This window comes from Aureobasidium subglaciale (assembly GCF_000721755.1).
Source record: "Aureobasidium subglaciale EXF-2481 unplaced genomic scaffold scaffold_33, whole genome shotgun sequence".
Classification (NCBI taxonomy): Eukaryota; Fungi; Ascomycota; class Dothideomycetes; order Dothideales; family Saccotheciaceae; genus Aureobasidium; species Aureobasidium subglaciale.
This window is the reverse complement of record NW_013566962.1, coordinates 41,671-64,759: the sequence shown is the minus strand read 5'-3', so window position 1 is coordinate 64,759 and position 23,089 is coordinate 41,671. Positions and strand designations below refer to the sequence as shown.

Here is a 23,089-nt window from a genome sequence, read left to right as displayed (position 1 = left end):
TCTATTGCTGTCAGCGACAAAGACGTATCTGGGTACCGCACCACGCGTGGAGTGTGCGCCAACAACTTGGCCAGTCACCTTGTAGACCAAATGCAGCAAATTACTTCAAGCGACGTGGGTGAGAAACGCAGCTCAAGCAATGCAATTCTAGTTGCACTTCGTGGTTGTTCTTATTGCGGTCCGTGTAGGGTTCAAGGAGTTGCTTGCGACGCTGGAGCATACCCCGTAGGAAGCGGGCTGCTCTTTCTGTTTCTGGCCATGACGATGCATCCAGAAGTGTAATGGCTGCGAGTTTGTTGCAAACGTTGATTATGGAAGGTTTACGGATGTCGTGAGGTCGGAAGCACGCGCCGGTGGTTAATGTGAAGATCCAAGTCATCAGCTGCCATCTACGGATCTGATGTGCGGATGTAGTTTGGGATGGACAAGAGTCACAGCGAGATTCGTCGATGAACGTCAGGAAATTGGTACTCATCTGCCCGCCATTGGCAAAAGGCGTTCTTCGGAACTTCACTGGCAAATCGCTCGATTGTTACTGGTTCGACAACATGCGATCTTCGAAAATCAAGTTTTCGTATTGTTATGATTTGGTTGTGCTACTTGTGAAGGTTCACTTATGACGCGGTGTGGCTTTGGTCGCCGAGAACATGACCACAAATTGTGGCTGGCGCCTAGAATAAGCCCTTTTCATCCTCCTAAATCTCTTGACGGTTGGCATTTATGCTCTGGCTGTAAGACTCCCATTCAAAGATATGCTATTCTGTGATCGAGAATCGAACCAAGCTGCGTAGGTGTGGGCGCGTCATGGAAACTCTGAGCAGCAAACGGTGGAGCGAAGAGAGATGATATGGTATAAAGGGAAGGACCCAGAATGACGAGAATGTTTTACTCGTATAGTCATCTGCATTCTTTGCACATTCGTCTCCGCACATCAACCCATTTCACCGCCCTGACCAGGTAGTTTTGATCAAGACTCAACATGCATCTATCTTTGCGAGAGAATGCTACGAAGGCCAAAAACCATGCAACAGCGGTGCTTGGTGAGACCTTAGGCACTGCTATGTTCCTATTCATCGTATGTCTTGACCCACTTCCGATGCTGACATCTTCTGTGCTCTTGCACTCATGGACGATCGACTGACGTCTGCGACCATAGGCAGAGGGCGCTGCAAAGACAGCCAATCTCGCTAGAACTGCATCGCAAACCAACACAAGTGCTCCTCTGGACTCTCAAACAATCATGATGATCTCAACCTCGTTTGGCCTGGCTTTACTGGTCACAGCTTGGATGTTCTATCGCATCACCGGTGGCCTGTTCAAGTAGGATATCCCGAACCCTATGAACATCCGAACAAGGCTAACTCACGTTGCTCCTACAGTCCAGCTATTACTGTAGCACTTTGGTTGACCGGTGTTCTCACCACCGTCCGCGCAATCGCGCTGTTCGGTGCTCAGCTGCTTGGCGGCATCATCGGGGCTGCTTTGGTGCTTGCATTGACACCTGCAGGATCGGGTGGTGTGGACGTTGTCAACACGACGGTCTCCGCTCAGATCTCGTACCAACAGGCATTCTTCCTGGAGTTTTTAGGCACCAGTTTCTTGGTGTTTAGTGTGTTGATGTTGGCAGTGGAAAAGGTGAGCCTATGTATTGTCTAATCGATGGGAACGTGCTGACGGCTAATGTCGTAAAGCACCGCGCAACTTACCTGGCACCTGTCGGCATCGGATTGACTCTGTTTACTCTGCATATCTTCTTAGCGGCCTGGACAGGATGTTCGCTCAACCCAGCACGATCGCTCGGTCCTGCAGCCGTGGCTGGAAGCTTCCCCCAATACCACTGGATCTACTGGGTCGCCCCTCTGTGCGGAGGTGTACTCAGTGTCATGTACTTCCAACTACTCAAAGCACTCGACTACAACTCGACCGTTCTTGACCAGGATGCCGACCACGAAGTCGGCGGCTTGCGACCAGTTCACATGCGTGTCTACAAGTTCTTGGCTGGACACAAAGACTGGGAAAAGGATGAATCACACAGGCACAGGCACAAGAAGTTCCTCACCGTCCTGCGTCACAAGAAGGTTGTCAACCATGATGGAACGTCGTCCTATGTCCAAGAGCCGACTAGGATTAATGCCAATGAACGTCACCAGCACGACAACGTTGTCGCCGACGACGACGACGACATGACCATCGTCGAGTCACGTTCAAGTAGCCACCAGATGCGTCAGCAAGCCAACACACAGATGGTATAATATGGGTAGATGCGCAGTCGAGATGATAAAATGGTTTCTAGCGACTCCGTTTTCTTCTAGCTTATGACAAGTTGTCTTCATGGGAACGACAGGACAATCTCAAATACCAGAGAGACATATTGAGTAAAATTAACAATCTCTTCACATACGGCCACAGTCAGCTGAAAACTGGGCATCCCGTCCGCTCTGCCATACATAAGCAGTTGAACGGCAGATTAGTACTACGGTGGGTGACCACGTGGGAATCCCTGCTGCTGTATGTTTTGTCTTTTGAACTTGTTCAGCGTCTTTCTTGAGTCTTGACCCTCAATTTTGTGTCTACACTTTGCCTGTGTGCTGATATTCAATACTTGGTGGTGTCCCGCTCCACTGTTGTGCAGAGCAGCGACGACAGATTGTGAGGTGGCACAGTCTTATTCGCAAATTGGATGAGCCTACTGTATCTGAAACACCGAGCGAGTATGTCTTGCCTAATGGTGTACTCGAGCACTCAAACAAACAGATAGAACCTTCAACCCCTAACATCTACAACACCACCAAAACATGGAGCCCACCACAGAGCTTTTTCGACCATATCTCGCAAAACACACCAATCTGAGAGGCATTGGAGATGTTAGACCGACGGCTCTCGAGATCATTAAAGATCTTAACGCAGAGGGAAAGCTCAACGACGCTGTCATCCTGATTACTGGGTGCTCCGCTGGGCTCGGTGCTCAAACTGCAAGGGCATTATACCGGACAGGCGCGAAACTATATTTGACTGTCCGCGATGTCGAAAAAGGGAAGGCCGTCATCAAGTCCATAACCGACGATGCACCGGCCGGAAAGATGATTGAGCTCATTTCTATGGATCTGGGTGACCTAGAGAGCGTAAGATCAGCCGTCACTGAGTTCAAGTCCAAAAGCAACCAGCTCAACATCTTGATCAACAATGCAGGTCAGTGATCAAGCCATGCGACCTTTTGGTAGTCTCTACTGACAAATTTACCAAGGCGTCATGGCAGCACCTCAAGGCAAGACCGTCAGCGGCTTTGAGACACATATGGGAAGCAACCACTTCGGGCACTTCCTGCTGTTTGAGCTGCTTAAGCCCACATTGTTGTCATCGGCTTCATCCGAACGCAAGTCTCGCGTCATAAATCTGTCAAGCAGCGGTCATCTCATCAGTCCCGTTCGCTTTGACGATATAGACTTCGCAGTGGTGGGAAGCTACGACCCCTATGCTGCTTATGGACAAAGCAAGACGGCAAACATTTACATGGCCAACTACATCGATAGAGTCTACGGATCTCAGGGTATCCGAGCTGTGTCTGTTCACCCCGGTGTGATTCTCTCAACCGAATTGATGCGACATCAGAAAGTGGAAGATCTCTTGAGCATTGGCGACCCGGACTACTTCCAGAAAATAGAATGCAGCGCGGAACAGGGAGCTGCAACTACTGTATGGGCTACTCTGAGCCCATACTTCGAGACCCATGGTGGTGTATACCTGGCCGAGGTTGGCGTAGCTCCTGCCCTTGCGGAGGATGAAGGGATTGGAAGGTGTGGCTATGCTTCCTATGCGTACGACGAGGCAGCCGAGAACAAACTATGGGAATTAAGCCTGAGAGCTGTCGGGCTATAGGGGCACTTTACAACAAGCATCTCAGTTGATCCCTCCCGTGCTATAATGATATACCCTCAGAGCATCCGACTCCATCGAGAGCCGTTTCAGAATCGTATCTCAGTACGTGCTTTCTCATTCCAAACAAGTTTTTGAAGTTTTCCAGCTTTCGCAGCCTTCATTGAGATCGAACAAGATCAGAACGCTGAGAGCGGCGTTTGCTCAGATGCTGCGTTTGCTGGGCGTTCCTTACTCATCAGGAAGGAGTACAAGTAAGCACGTTGTCGCTAATTCGATCACATTCAACTCTGTCACACAGTTGTATTGATTCACGACACGGGACCACCACCCATCGTCTTCTCAGTGACATGCACGAATACATCGAACGTCATTAGCCACCCAAGTTTCTCCACCTGACAACCATCACACCTTCACTCTTTCATCAACGACGACCACCGATCAAAATGCCTCGCAAACCCGATCCACATCCATACATCTGTTTCGCTCCACCGGGCGAGTCCCACAGCAACTGTCAGACAGAGCCCTTCAGTCAAGACGATGAGGTCTGGACAGGTTATCGTCATCAGCCAGACGAAAGCTACAATGGCCACATGACATTTGGAGAGGTCCTGGCTCAGGCAGAGCATCATCTCTCGCAAGCTATAGCGAATAAACCAAGAAGCTTACAGAGAGCCAAATTGCTTGATGACTTTCCCGGCATTTATCTGACAGCTAGCAAGGATACTGTTCAGCAGTTGGACAACGGACATCGCGTGTTCAAACAGGTATACTGCCTTGCTACCTCGTGTAAGGACGCGCATGAGGATTTGCAGATGGAGACAATTCCTGTAACCGCCACCGAACCTGGCTCTGATACAGCTACTCAAGGATTCGTGAGTTGACCGTCATCCTAACTGTCAAATCGAGACTAACGCCACCTTCCACAAGTTAATCGGTTACGTTTTCGACCTTTGTGGCCATGAAATGGTCACTATCTGCCGCGACTATACCTTCGGTCGCTATCGTTTCCAGAGAGAAGATGGCAGCGTGAATCTTGACATGTTCCTCAGAACCAAGTCAGTGTGCCCCTGTATCAAGACATGTACGGCAGCCTTGTCTAACATCCTTTCAGGCAGTCCAAATCCGAACCCGAGCCTAAGCCAATCAAGACCAAGCATGATCTATCTACAAGAGCGCATCAGAACAAGGTAGGTCGAAGTCGATCGCATAGTAGCGCTAGCTAATACGTGTCAGACCCGCCGAAGCACTCGTGGACTGCCCTCATCTGACGCTCTGTGCGGTGATGATCTTACCCCTGGATCCAACATGTCTTCCCCGGCCGCTCCTGATACGACTGGGCCCTCTATCGCTAGAGCATCTCCCGTCATGCCGATTCCACCGGTAGCCAACAACACCGATGCACGTGAGGAGCTTATCCAAAAAGAGAGTGATGTTGAGGCTCAATGGTCAACTCCGGCTTATGCCGTTGTCGGCCCAGGCCTGCCTATCGATGAGTACAGGATGATGATCTTCCAAATTTCTCGCACTTATAGTGCCAGCGTTTCCATCGTCCCCGAGATCGCCGACCTCATCAAGGCGCTTGGCCAGGCTGTTACACAAGATGACAGAGATGCCTTATGCCAGACATTCGCAAAGATTATGACGTCCCTGCTAGCCGCTTCGGCACCAACTGCTATCAACTTCCTGGAGGAGGAGCATGAAGACATGGTCTCGAGTGCTGTGGCCGAGTTCGGTATGGACTTGCTGACCAACTCTGCTGAGGGCGGTGCCCTTATGGATAGCATGGCGAAGGAATTGCTGGCCGGCCAGAGAGAAGGTTTAAGCGACGCATTCGGGGCCCTTAGGAGTTTCTTGGTTTCGTACAGAGGTCGCTCTTAAGCGACAGAAGCATCATCTTTTGCGTTGTAGCGTTGCCTGAGAGTAGGATAGGCTGTTTCCTAGTCATCCGACCGACGATGACTCACTTTGGCTACTAGGGTCCTATGGCAATAAGCAGTGAATAGCAATGATTCTCCTTGTGAGCTTCCTCGAACGTAGGCATCCAGTAGTTTGCATCTGTACCATTGCACAAGCATTTTGCTGATGAGAGCAACGTCTATTAAGAGCCTCTGATCTATCGGCTCTCCAAAGAGACTCACTTGGTTCATTAAATAATTATGCCTTTTGACAGCTCGTTTGTTGCTGCATACGGATGTCGGAGGAGAGTCATGGGTGACCAATTTCGCCAGAAGGAAGAGTGCAAATGTCCTCAGCTGCTACTCGAGTATGACATGTTTCCGCTTCCTGTGGACAAGCTGTACCGCAGGTTCGATGGCGTAGGCATTGTCGATCGAGTTACAACTGATGTACAGTATCGAACGATAGTCGAGCCTCGCCACAAAGTTTTACGACGGCCAGACTGGGGATCTTCGTAGGCTATAGGCACTATAGAAAGATAAGCGCCACAACTGACGGGGCTCCTAAGACATGCAGCACGTAGTGGCGGTTGCGTCTCCACGGGCTGTTGACTATCCTTCAACGGGTTTGCGAAACATGAGACAGCGGAGATGCTGCCGATCTGTGGGCTATCACCGTTACGTTTCTGATACAATCGGTGGTGGCCACGCCGTAAACACCTCTCCGCACCTGTGACAATGTGATAGCATATGTTATGTGAGTCTTTCCAGAGATTGAGCCTGCCTGGAGGCTTCCTGCGTACAGACAGACCATCTGGAAAGAGGGCCAGAATCCAGCGGTCTTTTCGGACGCGCTACCTTAGTCAAACCCCATATATGCAATGGCAACCTGATGTGGATATCAAGGAACGGTCCGACGCAGCTTCAACGAGACGTTTAGTGTATGGAGAAACATAGAGACCGGGGTCCAGAAACCGTGAAGCAAAATAGTTCCGCCAAGTAGTCCGTATCGTGCAGTAGCACAACGAGCCGGAGGATGCTCGAGTATCCACATGGGGCTGGAAGAGTGTCGTAAGCCATGGTTTTGGAGACGAGTTGGACGTATGTAGAGAAAGGATATCGCTTGGAACCAATATTGGTAAGATGCATTTTTGTCCTTTTCGACATTTGGCCAACACCGGAGATGCGTTAGCGCGATGACGGTGGAGACAGTATAACCGTTGGATAAGCGTTTTGTGGAGGATTTGATCGGCCACGCTATAGGTGACCATTCACCACTTGTGCACGCCATATCCCGTACTGGTTGACCAAGGATTTGTGGAGATATGGATTCTCTTCGGGTCTCTGGAAGGCCCATGAGAACTAGCTGTTAGTGCGATAGATGCGTGGCTATGCTGTGAAGAAAGTCCTGCACGTGTTGACACTGTCAGTGGAGCTTGCAGCATCCCATGTACAAAACACTGTCAAACCCACGCTCCTGATTAATCAGAATTGGGCAAATTCGAGCTGTAGAAAGACACAGTCATATCTCGTGTTGATAGACCTAGCAGGGAGTCGATGAGACCAATGATCTCAATGACATCGCTGCAAGTTGAGGAACTATCGTGCGTCGGTGTAATAGTATTTCGTATGCGCGGAGGAGGAAGATAAGCCTCCTCAGAGGAGTAAGTCATTGGAATGCGTCCAGTAGGTAGTCAATCGATCATGGTCAACAACATCTTAAGCGGATGCTTCGAGCCGAGCAAAGCTGGGCAGCGTCGTGCAAATATGTGGCGAAGTCGACCTGAAACGCGGACATTAGGAGGAACGTGACAAGTAAGTCGTATGCTCCCAGCCCTCATGTTGTCCAAACATCTCAGAGACGTGATCATTTTGAACAGAGCACCGAGATCACAGGTCGTGCTGTAAATGATGTTTCAAGTTCTCCGTAATTTTGGAGGCTGAGCCTCGTCAGGGTCCAGGCTCAGGACAAACCTTGACCGACATTTAACCAGACGGTCAATGCTATCAAAATGCTTTCCGCACAATGTTCCAGAAGTTGAACTCGCGGCTTTCAAATTTTTCCTAGTATAGACAGACCGCAAAGGACAGGCTTCAAGCCTGAAACGATAGAGGACGTTGCGACTGTGTCTGGTATCTTAAGATAGTACAAAGTGCGGGTGCTCGCAAATTCATGCAGTCGTGCAGCGATATGCACGCATGGCAGAGTGGTTCGATTATACGATGCCATTGATAGTATCTGCACGGAACAGAGATCTGCACATACAATTTCAATATCCTGCCTCCACCGAGAGTGCATGAACCGGATAAACTAAGCGCATCAATATATTTTGTCTCAATTGGTAATCTGCAGCCCATGTTCAAGGCCTGTAACCAGGTACCTGGCGCTGATGCATAATGACCTCGCAGCTCAGTAGGGAAAGTGCAGCGCGGACGTGCTGTGCATAGAAGAAATGAGGACGAACTCTCCTTGCTGTGAGACGTGAGACCCACAGGGAATCATCACCTCACCTGTCAGTTCTGTGCTCATATTACTGCGACCCTGGAGGTGCTCACCACAAAGGTAGGTCGGAGATAACTTGCTGACAAAAGGACTAGGGACTTTCCCTGGAATGTTTGCAAGGGTCTGTGAGCTTACACGTGCCATGTTCAAAATTATCAGGGTTGATATGAGTGGCCTTGGGTAGTCAAACGTCAAGCGGTACGGGCCATGTCAGGGTCTACCTGGGGGAAATGATGAGCGAGGGTGAAACACGAGGTTCTAGCAGCGCCAGTCGGTATAGACTAGAAGAAAATCATTTCCTTCTCGAACCCGAGTCAAGGGAAGAACTGATACCACAAAGGTCTGTGACTCTGCGGTGAGGGTAACGTTCCAAAGCAAAAGTTGCGCGAAAGCTCCAGCAGGTATGTCGGAAGCTGGGGGCAGCTCATAGCCGTTGGCACATCCAGAAAGGGCGGTGAAATTCAGGAGAGATGCGCTGTATCATCGGAGAATCCCACAGTCTCGCACACATGTATAGTAGTGGTCAAGGCTGCGCTCCTTTCCAGCACAAAAAATGCAATGGTGCATCATGGCGCGTCCGATAGCGCCAACGAGGATGCAGAACATACAACACTACTAGCATGCTAAGACCGGCTCATTAGAATGCTGCCTTAGGACGATCTATTTCTTCATGCTTCCGTATCGAGGTAGTAACGGTATGCATGATACGATGCTTCTGGCACCAGCAAGGCTGTGCGAGCTGCGCGTCCACGAGTCCGCGTGTGCTACCCGAGTCTCGGGGCTGCCGGGAAGCGAGAATTTGTATGAGCTGAATGGAGTAGGCAACCGGACCTGGGCGACGCGCTCTAAATCAAAGCCATAATATTGTGTAACATGCAGAAGCTGAGAGAAACAAGATGGAATGATCGTGGAACAATTGTGTATTGGTAGCATGCAGCCCAATCGCGGAAAAAGCAGAAATCGTGCCGCTCTCGCACACGCACCCCTGTTGATCCGGGGAAGATGTTCGTAAAAGTTGGACAAAGTACCAAGAGCTCGGGAACGTATTTGGCACTTCCCAAGCAGAAGTGTGGCATCCAGTTCGGACTTTTAGAGTGCTTGAGTAAGATCTTGAGTTGACTATGACGAGGCTACGGCTCCCGATACGGTGTCCCTTTGGAGCTTACACATCGACAAATTTTTGACAGGCATGGCAGTAAGCCACGTGTGCGAGTGCGGGAACTCCAGCACTTGCATCCAAGGAGGTCGATCACTGGAGATATTCTGGTAACAGACATCGAGATTCTTACGACTCGCCTTGTCTTGTTTTCGGTGTTTCGGGCTCTGTCAGTACACGAGTAGCAACGACTGATCATCTTGGAGCAGACTATTCACGATCGTCGAGAGCATCATTACTTCCACAAAAATTCTACAGGCCTTCGGTAGGGCAATCATTCGCTTAGAGTGCTGAGTAGAGTGAAAATGCTTTAGCTGAAGAAAATTGGGCTTGGTGCGACGTCAGGTCGAAGACGAGTGACGAGTCATGCTTGGAAATCGTTTGATGAGCGTTTGCAACGACGACAGCGCAATTTGCCACGAATCCCGGCTCCCGCATCTTCACCTTGAGACACATGTCGGCGGTCGACCGTTTGTCGGTTCGGTGCTTTTGACTTTGTCTCAAATTGACCAAACCTTGACCTGGATCGCTTGCATACCTAGGGTAACCGTCGTACAGCTTAGCTGAGCAGGCACTCGTCAGCCACCGATTGCTGACACACACAGTCTGGAGCAGGAGCAAGTACCTAGAGTCTGGGCAGCAACAGCAATCAATGATCAACAAGTCGGCCACTTCACCGCTGCTCTCGAGCGGCACAATCAACAGGGAACATGGAATGTGAAGGCTGCAAGACAGTATATGAAACAGGGATATGATGTAGATTGATCGACTGCTGCCTCTTGATCATCCGAGTGAAAACGTCACAATCTCCAAGATTAGTTGGTCTTGTCAGCCTTGCTGCCGAACGGATACGAAAGCCAGCCCGGTGTCTCCTTTTCGCGCGCAGTCCTTGTTAGACCCACGGGCCATCCGACCCTTGTGCTTGGCCGTTAGTCACCGACCCTACGCTTCAAGTTGCATCATGGCCAATTACTCGAGCCCTCTATCACTGTGACTGAATATATAGATGCCTGCCTACTCCCATCCCATCCGCTCTTTTTCATCCCGCACACAAATCATCTCAAGTCTCAACCTCTACCAAAGCTTCAAGCATCAGCATCTGGCCCAATCTACTGTCCATCATCCTCTTTACTACACAACAATCCACTCTACATCACAATGCCTGCCATGTTCGAGTTCCCCCCATGCCCTGGTCCTCCCCCAAACAGACCTCTGCCTCCTCTTCCCAAGTGAACTATTAGTCACTTCGGACATGATCTCGAATCATCACATCACAACACCAACGTTTCATGAGGAGAATATCGCCTGCACGCAAGACGTGCACATCACTCTATTCCATCATCAGCCACCCATCTTCGGCACCGCACTTGCATTCACTCAATTGCACCCTGATAGCGGGCATACCTGAGCAACTGATCTCATTGGATGCTCTCTACAATCTGAAGCATGATCCACAGCTTGCATGCATGGCCCACCCCCAGCGCAGATCAGTGGTCCGACAGGCACTTGCTTGTGAAAGCTGCCCACTTTGGCAACCCCACTTTGCTCAGAACTCAGCATGGAACTTGCAGCCCACGCTTCTTGGTCTTCCCATGCTAGCCTCGACCAACACGATATTGTTCAACTGGTTGTCTTGTACACCACCTTAACGCCCCACAATCGGAGATCACACACATCTTCGACACGCTTTGACGCAATTTTTCATTACTTTCTTCAGTTCATCGGTCATGGGAACAGCTCCTATGGGGTTCATTGTTTGGAGTATTCGGGATTTTTGCATATTATACCCATGGCAGCAGACAGAATCGCGCCTCAATAGTTATCGTTTCTCAATCGAATCATCATCCCCTCGAACTCAACTGTCCTATCTATTCCGCATACGCGTGATGTTGAAGTTGCTCCGTCCAATCGCTAAATGCCCTCTATCCACGCGGTTGACTTGCAATTTCGATTACCTTTTGGTCACCTTCCCCACAGCAGTTAAGCTCAGCACAAGAACGAATGTCTTTCACTCCAACGGTTTCTCTCGCTCTGCTGCAGGTCAATAACTCGATGATTTGCTCCTCCGGAGTGCGCGATGACGGATTTCTGCAATTGGGATCGCCAGGCACAACCTGTACTGTAACCACCATCACAGTGTGCGGTCATGCCAGTGTTTTGAACCTTCTGAAGATGTGGTATAGCTACATCATACGTACAATTTCCAACTTTCCAACAACCGCAAGTACGAACGATGATGCTTGTGGTACCGTGAGAAAAGGTTGGACATGACAGATATGCAGAGCCGCGGCGTTTCAGAGTGAAAGCGTAAAGGTTCATGTGCCGTTTGCTATCGAGATTCTGCGCCATGATCGACTGCACCTCCACAAAGATGCAAAAGTATCTCCACCATATCCTAATCTCATCGTAGAGTAACCTCTGTACCTGCTCACTTCCGCAACGTGGCAGGCACGGAAAGGGGCTTTGTCTTCTCCTATCGTCGTCATGATAAGGACTAAGCACTAACTGATCGATAAATCCTTTCTGCCAGCCGAAGATGGATCCCCTCGGACCCAATCATGATCCAGGATGTGCGAACGATTTCAAATGGTTAGCGGTACGCGTTTCTGAGAAGAGACACAAGGCAAAACAGCAACTTCCATTCTCGGCGGCAATATTGACTTTACTATGAATAAGCTCTCGGAGGACAGCGGCTATCCGCGATAACCCCGCCGCTTCCGTGGCTTGCATTTCACAGACACCTTTATTGAGCCTCTGTCTGATTTCCAATCCTGACTAGGCAACGACAGAGCATCAGTCATCCTTGCCGCCCTGATCCTTCTACTTCGAGTACACTTGTCATGACAGCGCATGTAATCAAACGCCATCGCATGACATGTCCGGCAAGGCAGCACACTCTCCATAAAACGCTCAGGTTCATGCAGGAGGCCAGCATGTGCAGTAGTGCAGAGACGAACAAGATTCTTAGCACGACGGCGGTGGCCGCGATGTGCATTACAATTAGACTTTCATCCAGCGCCATTTTCATTCTTGGACCATTTCTCAAAGCAAGCAGACTGCGCTGCATCCGCACCATCCCATCACGGACTTTCCAAGCCGCATTATGCACTGCAAATCAGGACCACGTGCCCGCAGTCTTCATCAATTGTTCATCTATCGGGCAACACACGCCATATTAAATGCACGATAAGCATTGATTTGTCCAAGCGATGATGTGTAGACGCGGCCCTGCATATCTGTATGGAGATTACTCAGCGACACTATCTGCTACATGCGGTGAATCACATCATAGTTGATACATCAACCTGGCAGCTCAAAGGGCAGAAGAGGAAGTCACATGCAACTCAAGACTTGTATACTTCTTCTCTTGGTCACATCCAATCTCCAAGAAACCTGTCTGATCAAGCGAGCCCGCAGCTTACCAAATCAGCGCATGGCAGGCATCCATCCTGGCTCAGGCAACACTCACACCACCTTCCTGTCGACCCACTAGCTCCAGGATGCTCTTGACCTCAGCTTCGCTGGTACGACCGGGGTGCGTTGGCATGAGCGGAGACTCGACACAGCTGACTCGGCAAGTATACTCGAGTACGTACCGTACTCCGAACTTTCAAGGTTGTCGGCGTCGGCTGGGCCTCGCCTTTTCGTGCAGCGCCCGCAGCGCGTACCCGTCAACTCAAAATAACACGTGCATGTGTCTGTCGGTCGCAGTGGATAGAGAAAAGTGTTGTCATGTGTGCGTTGCGATGCGGTTGCGTCTTATCTGCTTGCCGACAGAATGTTCCATGTCAGAGATTGCTAAGGACGACACCGTACTTGCCTCAGGCACCGACCCCAGGTTAGGACTAATAGATGTTCAACGCCAGTTCGGCTAGACGATCTCTGGAGACCTGGATCGCGACTTTCCTCGGTACATCGCACGTGAGTATCCAGAAGTCGCAATGTCACAAAGTCTGAAATGTTCAAACTGGTCGCGGCCAACCATCCGCAAACAGTTTGTTCAAGACGATAGGCCAGACCGAATTCACTAACCGCCATGCAGACGTTCAGCGAAAGCGCCCATACGATTTTCCAGAGGTCGTCAAAGTATCCGGTCCCGCCGATCGGGTCAAAGCAGAAGCCCCAGCAATGCGAAGACCGTAAACCCAACTCTGCCTGGTCTCTACTGAGACTTGGATTTTCTCGCTCAAGGTCCGGGTCCAGAACACTGGCCCTTCCTGTCAACGAGGAAATGGACTTGATTCCAAAGGCAAGTGATACAGGATGCGGTGTACACTGTGAATATGAGGCAATGTATTAGCACGCTTGTATGTGCCGATACTCAACTGCGCCAAAGGGTGTTTCTGCCGAAGATCTGAAGGTAGAACTAGCGAGCATCTCCGACTACTATGTGACCGACAGATCGATCTATAAGCTGAAGGTAATGATCCTGTCTTCGTGTCACATCGATGCATACAACGCTTTTCAGCAGCAATGATATATGTCTTTACTGAATGTAGCCACGAGTATTGACCACACACAATGGAATGACCATGTTCCACGAGAAAAGACTTGTACAGTTTACTAGGTTCATTAGGCTCATCAGGCTCATCAGAAGAGGTAGAAGTAAACCATGCTGCCCCTCTGAGTCCCCACGAGCAACATTCTTCTTTCATCAGTCAGACATAGTTGCATGTATTCCGGCAGTGATAAAGGTTGAAATCGGAAAACCTCAATCCACAATCACATATTCCACGGAGGTGCGTACTTCTGGAGGTGACCCTGTCTTCACGTAGCATCAAAATTCGCACATCACTTCGAACATCTACAAATCTGATGATCACGAGGGCCGAATGGCTGCATCAGAAAGTGGTGTGATCTATGAGAATGTCATAGAGCAGACGTCTTTAGATGCAAAATCAGTCTTCCTACGTGAGATAGAGCAATGAGTAATCACCATACCTCGGTAGCTCTAGTGCATACACAAAGCCATTGCGAATCCCATAGGCCACTGCAATTCAAGAAGTTATCGTGCCTTGGGCCAGTCTTGCCTATACACCTCGAAGTTGTGATATGTGACGAAATCAGTTATCAGAAGTCTGGTTGGATTAGGCCAAAGGTGTAATTGGTAGAGGGGCTTGGTATTCCATGGGGTACTAGGTGACAGAAGTCAAGAAAAAGATGACGGATGTACAGGTGATTAGGGATATGGAAAAACGCCAGTTGTATCTTGAAACAGGAAAAGGAGACCTATAAGGCGCGTCGTAGCATGATAGACAGATATCTATACAACATTGGAGGTCTTGTTGCTTCAAGGTCCAGTCAAAAGAAGGAGCTTTAGAGTTCTAGGCTTTGGTTTCCTTGGGCTCCTTAGGCTCCTTTGGTTCCTTGTCCTTCTTCTTTTTCTCCTTCTTCTGTGCAGCCTCAGCCATGAGCTGTTCAAAGGCAAGATGATCACCCTCTTCATCAGCGCTACGAGCAGCCTTAGCAAACACATCTCCTATCACAAGCAAAGCGTGAGCACGCTCGACACGCTTATCCACCTTGACAGTCTTGTCATAGAGCACCTTGTCGCAGACGTCGCGGAGAACACTTTGAATCTCAAACTTGGAGCCTCGCCATGCGGCGGCGAGGATCTTGCCCGTCACGCGACGCTCGAATTCCATCTTTCTCTCGTCTGTCCAGTCGTCGCCGCCACGTTCTTCTGCGCGGGCCATTTCTTCGATTTCCATCTGTGCGCTTATGGCAGTGCTGACGGTGCCCCATGTCTCCTTGACGAGTGAGCCCTTGTCCTTCAAGCGTGAGAAGAAGCCGGTGACGCCGCCAATGATCGGTTTCTGACTCTTGATGAACGTGGCTGCTTTTTGTGTGTATGTTTGGCCAATGGCGTGTAGGATCTCAAGACCGAAGGACTCCATTTTAAGGTTTTCGACTTCTTGCTCCATCTTCTTGCGGAAGGAGGTGGTGACGTCCTTGCCCTTGTCGGTCTCGGTCCATACGCTGACGCGGTTGATGAGCTTCTTGGACAAGTCCTCAATGCGCTCTCCACGAGCACGATCACGCTCGGCCTCGAAAGCGGCAAGCTCCTCCTTTTGCTCCTTGGTCAACCCGCCCTTCTTCTTTTCCTTTGCGCGTAGGCTCTTCTCTGCTTCGGTGACGCCAGCGGCTTCCATGCGGGCTTCCTCTTCGGCGCGGTCGGTAAGGGCAAGACGTGTGGGAACGCCCTTTGGTCTTTCTGCAGAATAGGCGGGTGGTGCTGGTGCTTCCTCGGAGAGATTCATCTTGTCCATGCCATCTTTGAGATCGGCGGCAGCACCGGCGTGGGACTGAGCGGCGGATTCGTGAACCGTCTTGTCCAGGCTTGCTTTCTTCTCGTCGACGGTAGCGGCTGCGGCCTCGGCCTCTGCATCAGCGGCAGCATTCTCCTCCTCGTGGCGCATGGTGATTTCCATCGACTTCTCCATATCGCGGACCATGGAGATTTCGCCGATCCTGTTGATGGTCTCAGTGGGACTTCGCACGTGCGTAGATGGTCTAGATCCTGCTTACCAGTCTGCAAAGGCATGACCACCAAAGATCTCGTTGAACATCTCGGAAGGATCCTCTGTTTTGCCGTCAGTTCTCGTCGTAGCTTGTAGTGACCTCGAGCTCTCTTACCAAAGCCTGTGTTGGGCATGGCGCCCTCCTTGCCGTAGTCATCATATTGCTTGCGGAGTTTCTCATCACTGAGAACTTGGTATGCCTCGCCGATCTAGAAGGACAAGCGGTCAGAACGTGACCACGACAATGCGAGAATGTATTGTTGGGCGCCGTACTTCCTGGAACTTTGCGCTCGCAGTCTCATCGCCGGGGTTCTTATCGGGATGCAGGCGGATGGCTAGTTTGCGGTATGCCTTCTTGATCTCGACATCGGTGGCAGTGGGCGACACTTCTAGCGCGTCATAGTATGCTGTGTCCTTGACCATCGCGGTCGTCGCTCGTGTCTTTGTTGTTATTGTGGGGCAGGATCCGAATAGTCGATGGTTGGCGAGACTTGGAATTTGTGATTGTCCAAGTATGGAAAGAGAGAAACTGCACTTGTTCGTATGTCTGTTACTTGGAACAATAGGTCGGGCTTTGTTGCAAGAAAGTTATTTCTATCAACCTTGGAAGTTTACTTGGTAAATTATGCCCGAGGGGCCGCGCAAGGCTGCCGCAAATCTTGGCTGAACTTCTGACGTATGCATGCAGGAACATGTGAAAGACCAACTTTCAATCCTCAAAGCATCACTTCCACATTGTCTCTGTTCCTACTCAACGACCTCTGACTAAGACACCTTTCACTCGACTCTATCAAACCACACCCACGCTTCATCTCCAGGCACTGCTGCTTCCATGACTGCCCCAACCCTCTGTACAATGCCGTCTGCCCCAACCTCAAACTTAGCCTTCTTGTAATCGTCGGCCACCTTCGAATCATAGATGACCATCCGGAGTTCCAACAGCCAGTGCTCTGCAGAAACATGTCGGAATGTGAACAGCACATGTCGACCTTTGGATGTTGCATAGAGCGGTAGATCCGCAGAGCCCGATGACTCGAGCTCTGACTTGTCTAGCAGATCAGAAGGCGCGTCGAGAGTGATATTGAACTCTCCATATGCAGCATTGCCATATCTCCCTGTATAGTCTTGCAGTGGAAGTTGTGGCTGTACGGGTACCGCAGACACGTTGGGGTAAAGCATTGAGGGCAGAGCTTCAAGCTGGTCCTCACGCTTTTTAGCCATATCTGATTGCCTGCTTACGGTCAGTCAGTGCACCAAGGTGAAGCCGCATGTTCATGCTCTTACGTCTTGTTCATGTCGTAGAACTCTTTCTCTTCCATACCGAGGAACTCGTCAATCAATCGCCATCCAATGGCCTCCATGGCATTGTTCTGTGAGTTCTGGAACACCACAAGTCCAAATTTGTGATCGGGCAAGAACTTCATGGTGGATGCGTAGCCACTGATACCGCCATTGTGCGAAAAGACCTTCGTACCGCGATAGACGCCCCCTTCAAGGCCCATTCCATACCAAGAGGGTCCCGCAAAGGGCGCAACTTCTGCACCTGCCATGGACAGAGGGTATTTCAGTCCCGCATGGCCGTCTTTGGAAACTGGTCCTTCCTCGTACATTAGAGCACGAATCCACTTGCTATAGTCAATGACATTGGAAATAACACCTCCAGCTCCGTCGGCAGGATTTCGGACGTCCAGCGCCCACGCCTCATAAGATCCTGTCTCTTTGTTCCAGGCATAGCTATCAGCTAGCTTGCACCGAGGATTTGCTATCTGACACTTTGCAGCATCATTGATAGAGTAATAAGATTCGTTCATACCGAGAGGCTCGAAAATCCAGTCACGCAGCAAAATGGCTTGCGATCTTCCAGTAACGGTTTCGATGACGTGCGAGACTGCAGTGAAGAACAGATTGCAGTATTGAAACACTGTCCTGAAGCTTGCACTCGTGTCAAGATAGCGCATGACATGTGTATGAGTCTTGGTGTCTAGTCCTCTGTCGTACCACACGGCATCGTGTCTAGGCATACCGGTTCGATGAGACATTGCGTCGACAAAGGTGATGTGAGTTGTTAAGTAGTCATCCTTGAGGACAAGGTCATTACCAACGATGTCGTGAAGAGGGGTGTTCCACTGGATGTGGCCATAGTCTTCCTGGTCCTGTACCAATAAGGCTGCAAGAGAGGCCGTGAAGGACTTCGTGGTACTGGCGCCCTGGAACAGTGAGTGCGGCGTGAATGGCACGTCAGGTAAAGAAGCATACCCGTAACCCTTGAAGCAGATTGATTAGGTCATGATTCGATGAGCAGAATAGATGATTCATGAGAGCACATATGAGAAACGAATCGACGTCTTGAAAATGAGAATCGAGCGTCCGCCGATGGCGATCACTCCCTGGCTGCTCATGCATTCTCGGTGACTGACACTCCAGTTCCATGAAAAGTTACGACATGACTTGAACGGGCCCAGTCTTACAGGGAGTAAGGCGGCTTGATTGCGGTGACATTGAAATTGACCAGAGATATACAAAGCAGATGTCAAATTACCTTGGACCATGTTCTGTTCTCGCGGACAACGGCAATAGCCAGACCGGGGATATGCCACTCTTTCATGAGACGATCTGTGAAGGCATCGAAAGCAGGATGGAAAGGAGCGCCGTCCGCGACATGATCGCCAAGGAGTCGCTGTGACGCATGCGAAGACCAAGATGGTGAGGCTGAGGTCAGTGTTAGAGGCTGAGCAGCCAGGTAAAAAGCAAATGATAGAGTTGGAAAATGGCGCATGTTGATGGTAGCCAGGTAGGTTGTCGAGAAGTCAAAAAGAGAGATGCTTGCAAGATCAACAAGCAAGATAAGGATGTGTGAGGTGGGGTGTGAATGACGACCTTTGTACCTCACCATATGCTAGGATTCCGCTCTCCTCTGTAGTATCGTTGGACGACAACAAGCTGTTTAAAGGCACATTGATCTCCTGTGTCAAGAGAGCCTCAAAAACCGTCGACGAGACATTGTATCTCCGAAGACAACTCTGGGATTCAAAGAAAGTGTTGTCCTCGGAGGCAGCTACAAGCGTCACATACTTTCGCACGAAGAATGCGGCTTGAGAAGCCGAGCGGGAGGTACTGCTTTGGCGATCTTCGCGACAACAATGCGAAGAGAACGGGTGTTGTCTTTCAGTGAGAGCTCAATATTAGAAACGGGGAAGATTCAAGGATAATGAGTATCGTAGTAGTAATAGTGATAACGGGTGCGTGATTTGAAAGTCTCTCAGGTGTTGGCTCATGCTCTAAGGGCAGTCGCGAGTTGTGGCTGAGGGAAAGAGAGATTGTGGGGCTTGGGGATCTGGCCAATGCCGCCAAGCTTGAGGCAGGTGCGGTATGACATGCTCGTTCTTCCATAAGAAACATAGCTAGCTATCCATTTAACCCGCATAACCACCATCTCCATCTCCTACATCGCCGCTTACACTCGCATCACTCCAACAAGCACCGTCTTTCATTTCCGAGCTTGTGCAACCCGCAGGACCCCGCTACGTTGTGCGACTCTTCCGTGCGCTCCACATGTCCCAGTGGTCGTGACAGCATTGTGTAGAGGCCCGTCCCATTCCCACTTCTCTCGTTACACACGCGCATTCCCCATTCCGATTCTCACTCCAGCATGGGCAACCAGCCGTCAAAGGGCGAGAAGGGCTCGCAAGACGGCCCTGATCTCAGCTCATATCCCTCCTTCTCAAAGTCCGACACGCAGGGCTCCACGCGTTCTTTCCGCGGCTCCATTCGCTCAAAGATCCCCTCAAAGATCTCCACTGATAACCTGAAGGGCTCGTCATCGTCGCTGGCCTCGCCTAAGAGACAGTCAGAGCCGAACATCGACACTTCCGCCAGCCAGTCGATACCCACTTCCAAGCACAAGCGCTCTCCTTCGGCACCCTCGCTATCCGAGACTTCGCGTCGAGGCAGCGGAGCGAGCAATGACCAAGACGCTGACGCCGATGATCAAGACGATGCTCAAGCTCCTCCCTCCCCCACTCTCTCATCCTCCATCGGTCATGGTCATTCCGACATCACGAAAGCCCAGCGATCTGGCGAAGTCGAGCACGTCTCTGATGCTCCTCCTACCGGCACTCTGCAGCACAACAACCTTACCGAGCCTAAGGAGTCCATCTTGATGAAGAAGGCTGATCACAAGCCCAGCGCCGCCGCCGCAGCTCTCGCGCTATCCGAAGGTTCGGCTTCATCCATGGACATCGGCGTTCTCAAGACGTCGGACTTGGATGAAATGATCAAGCGTTTGATCGACGCCGGATACGCCGGCAAGGTTACCAAGACTGTGTGCCTCAAGAATGCCGAGATCTTTGCCATTTGCCAGGCCGCTCGCGAGGTCTTCCTATCCCAGCCTGCCTTGTTGGAGCTTGCACCTTCAGTCAAGATTGTGGGTGACGTACACGGCCAATACACCGACTTGCTGCGCATGTTCGAGATGTGTGGCTTCCCTCCCAACTCCAACTACCTCTTCCTGGGCGACTACGTTGACCGTGGCAAACAAAGTTTGGAAACCATTCTTTTGTTGCTCTGCTACAAGCTGCGCTATCCTGAGAACTTCTTCCTCTTGCGTGGTAACCACGAATGTGCCAATGTAACGCGTGTCTACGGCTTCTACGACGAATGCAAGCGTCGTTGCAACATCAAGGTCTGGAAGTCATTTGTCGACACTTTCAACTGCTTGCCTATCGCCTCTATCGTTGCGGGCAAGATTTTCTGCGTGCATGGCGGCCTGTCGCCTAGTCTGTCACACATGGACGACATCCGTAACATTGCAAGACCGACCGATGTTCCTGATTATGGGCTGCTCAACGATCTGCTATGGAGTGATCCGGCAGACATGGAGAATGACTGGGAAGCCAACGAGAGAGGCGTCAGCTACTGCTTTGGCAAGAAGGTCATCATGGAGTTCCTCGCCAAACACGATTTTGATCTGGTTTGCAGAGCGCACATGGTGGTTGAAGATGGATACGAGTTTTTCACCGACCGAGTTCTGGTGACTGTGTTCTCCGCACCAAACGTGAGTAGTCTACAAAACTCGCCATTTCTATCATTTGCTAACGATCACACACAGTACTGCGGAGAATTCGACAACTGGGGAGCCGTCATGTCTGTATCTGGTGAGCTTCTGTGCAGTTTCGAGCTGCTGAAGCCCCTGGATTCGAGTGCTCTAAAGCGACACATTAAGAAGGGCCGAAATGAACGCCAAAACATGCTGAACAGTCCGGTAAGTAAACATGAGACTCGTGCTACACAGACACATATACTGACGCGACGCAGCCTGCAAGTCAATATCCTCAGAGTTATTAAGTCGGTCGGAGCCACGCAACCAACCTGTGTGCTCATACAAAGAGATGCGATCCAATGCAGTATCGTAGTCTGGTCAGGGCTCAGTAGAATGCACGGGCGATACAAGCAGAGGGAAATACCGGCAGCTACCCAAGTGTACCAAGAGCAAGGCGGGTAGCTACAAGACAGCTGCAAAAGCAGTAGTGGCAGCCGAGGGAAACACGATACACGCACATGTGACGAGGCAAGAGTCGAATAGAGATTGCCAGTGGTGCGCAGCTTTACACAGCTTGCATGCTTACAAGGACACGGCAATGAGCATCAAAGGCCATGCCGTAAAGACTATGGAGATGGTTCGAGATGCAAAAGCGGATCTGTTGGAGCCTGCTTCGACAAGACTGATCCCGTAGTCATAGAGGTCGGGAGGTCAAGGGCTGAATGGTGGAAAGGGAAAGGCGTTTGGGCAGGCGATGTGGTTGTTCTATGCAGAGTCACGAATTTGATGATTGAGATTGCTGAAAAGGATTTGAAAGGATCAGAGGCAAAGTGAGGTGAAGTGAACAATACTTGATTCGTGTTGATAAAGATGTAGATCAACAATGATAGATAAGATAGGTAGAGGATGATGTGCGGGGATTAGCCGACGCGACGCACGGGGCCCACTTTTGCAAAATTGGCGTCCCTGCAAAAGCGAAATTCCAGTCTCGCGAGCGGCACCTGCGACTTCCACGACCAACGACCTTCTCTTCGTCGACAACAACAACCCATACATCAACACAATGGCTGACCGTGGAGCAACTCGTGGCGGATTCGCATCTCGTGGAGGAGACCGTGGTGGTGACCGTGGCCGTGGTGGCCGTGGTCGCGGCCGTGGTCGCCGTGGACCCAAGAACGAGGAGAAGGAGTGGCAGCCCGTCACCAAGCTCGGTCGTCTCGTCAAGGCCGGCAAGATCAAGTCCATGGAGGAGATCTACCTTCACTCTCTGCCCATCAAGGAGTACCAGATTGTCGACTTCTTCCTCCCCACCCTCAAGGACGAGGTCATGAAGGTGCGCCCACACAAGAGATGCGCAGAGAGGAACCCAGAATTGCGCAAGCGACAGCGTCTACAACACCCGCAACAGCTCCTTCACCAGCTCCCCCTCCCCTCTGCGCATTGAAAAGAAAGAGCAGAGAGAGACAGCTTCTAACACATGTCTCCTTACAGATCAAGCCCGTCCAGAAGCAGACCCGTGCCGGTCAGCGTACCCGCTTCAAGGCCGTCGTTGTCATCGGTGACTCCAACGGTCACGTCGGTCTCGGTATCAAGACCTCCAAGGAAGTCGCTACCGCCATCCGCGCTGCCATCATCATTGCCAAGCTTGCCGTCATCCCCGTCCGTCGTGGTTACTGGGGTTCCAACCTTGGTGAGCCTCACTCCATTCCCGTCAAGGAGAGCGGCAAGTGCGGTTCCGTCACTGTCAGAGTAAGCAATCCCTTCCAACATCCAACCCGACGACCCGACCCATCTGACTTTTACTCTTCTAGCTTATCCCCGCTCCCCGCGGTACCGGTATCGTCGCCTCCCCCGCCGTCAAGCGTCTTTTGCAGCTTGCCGGTGTCAACGACGCCTACTCGTCCTCGGCCGGTTCCACCAAGACCCTTGAGAACACCCTCAAGGCTACCTTCATGGCCATCTCCAACACCTACGGTTTCCTCACCCCCAACCTGTGGAAGGAGACTAAGCTCATCCGCGGTCCTCTTGACGAGTACGCCGATGTCCTCCGCCAGGGCAAGCGCTACTAGATTCTTCGCCGTGTCTAGTACGGTCTTGAAT

General features: G+C 50.9%; 7 protein-coding genes across 7 annotated transcripts; 5 read left to right on the top strand and 2 right to left on the bottom strand.

Annotated features, from left to right (window-relative positions):
* The first annotated feature begins 783 nt into the window (after positions 1–783).
* On the top strand, positions 784–2,414 carry AUEXF2481DRAFT_516003 (uncharacterized protein). The gene is made up of 4 exons (XM_013484137.1): positions 784–1,075; positions 1,157–1,320; positions 1,380–1,635; positions 1,692–2,414. The coding sequence occupies exons 1-4, from the start codon at positions 980–982 to the stop codon at positions 2,250–2,252; spliced, it is 1,077 nt and encodes a 358-aa protein (XP_013339591.1). The 5' UTR covers positions 784–979; the 3' UTR covers positions 2,253–2,414.
* A 381-nt stretch (positions 2,415–2,795) lies between these two features.
* AUEXF2481DRAFT_70427 (uncharacterized protein) lies at positions 2,796–3,876 on the top strand (the record flags this gene model as incomplete). The annotated part of the gene is made up of 2 exons (XM_013484126.1): positions 2,796–3,189; positions 3,245–3,876. 2 exons carry the CDS (start codon positions 2,796–2,798, stop codon positions 3,874–3,876), a joined length of 1,026 nt encoding a protein of 341 aa, XP_013339580.1.
* A 927-nt stretch (positions 3,877–4,803) lies between these two features.
* Positions 4,804–5,907, top strand: AUEXF2481DRAFT_44450 (uncharacterized protein). The gene is made up of 3 exons (XM_013484096.1): positions 4,804–4,931; positions 4,988–5,063; positions 5,110–5,907. Exons 1-3 carry the CDS (start codon positions 4,840–4,842, stop codon positions 5,752–5,754), a joined length of 813 nt encoding a protein of 270 aa, XP_013339550.1. The 5' UTR covers positions 4,804–4,839; the 3' UTR covers positions 5,755–5,907.
* An 8,440-nt stretch (positions 5,908–14,347) lies between these two features.
* AUEXF2481DRAFT_44441 (uncharacterized protein) lies at positions 14,348–16,554 on the bottom strand. Its single transcript, XM_013484095.1, has 4 exons — positions 16,225–16,554; positions 16,067–16,160; positions 15,959–16,013; positions 14,348–15,901 (listed from the first exon to the last, which is right to left on the bottom strand). Exons 1-4 carry the CDS (start codon positions 16,372–16,374, stop codon positions 14,755–14,757), a joined length of 1,446 nt encoding a protein of 481 aa, XP_013339549.1. The 5' UTR covers positions 16,375–16,554; the 3' UTR covers positions 14,348–14,754.
* A 174-nt stretch (positions 16,555–16,728) lies between these two features.
* AUEXF2481DRAFT_33375 (uncharacterized protein) lies at positions 16,729–18,727 on the bottom strand (the record flags this gene model as incomplete). The annotated part of the gene is made up of 3 exons (XM_013484084.1): positions 16,729–17,182; positions 17,236–18,215; positions 18,491–18,727. The coding sequence occupies 3 exons, from the start codon at positions 18,725–18,727 to the stop codon at positions 16,729–16,731; spliced, it is 1,671 nt and encodes a 556-aa protein (XP_013339538.1).
* An 873-nt stretch (positions 18,728–19,600) lies between these two features.
* Positions 19,601–21,294, top strand: AUEXF2481DRAFT_8851 (uncharacterized protein; the record flags this gene model as incomplete). The annotated part of the gene is made up of 3 exons (XM_013484067.1): positions 19,601–21,004; positions 21,059–21,211; positions 21,265–21,294. 3 exons carry the CDS (start codon positions 19,601–19,603, stop codon positions 21,292–21,294), a joined length of 1,587 nt encoding a protein of 528 aa, XP_013339521.1.
* A 758-nt stretch (positions 21,295–22,052) lies between these two features.
* On the top strand, positions 22,053–23,058 carry AUEXF2481DRAFT_70415 (uncharacterized protein; the record flags this gene model as incomplete). Its single annotated transcript, XM_013484124.1, has 3 exons — positions 22,053–22,322; positions 22,481–22,738; positions 22,801–23,058. 3 exons carry the CDS (start codon positions 22,053–22,055, stop codon positions 23,056–23,058), a joined length of 786 nt encoding a protein of 261 aa, XP_013339578.1.
* Positions 23,059–23,089: the final 31 nt, after the last annotated feature.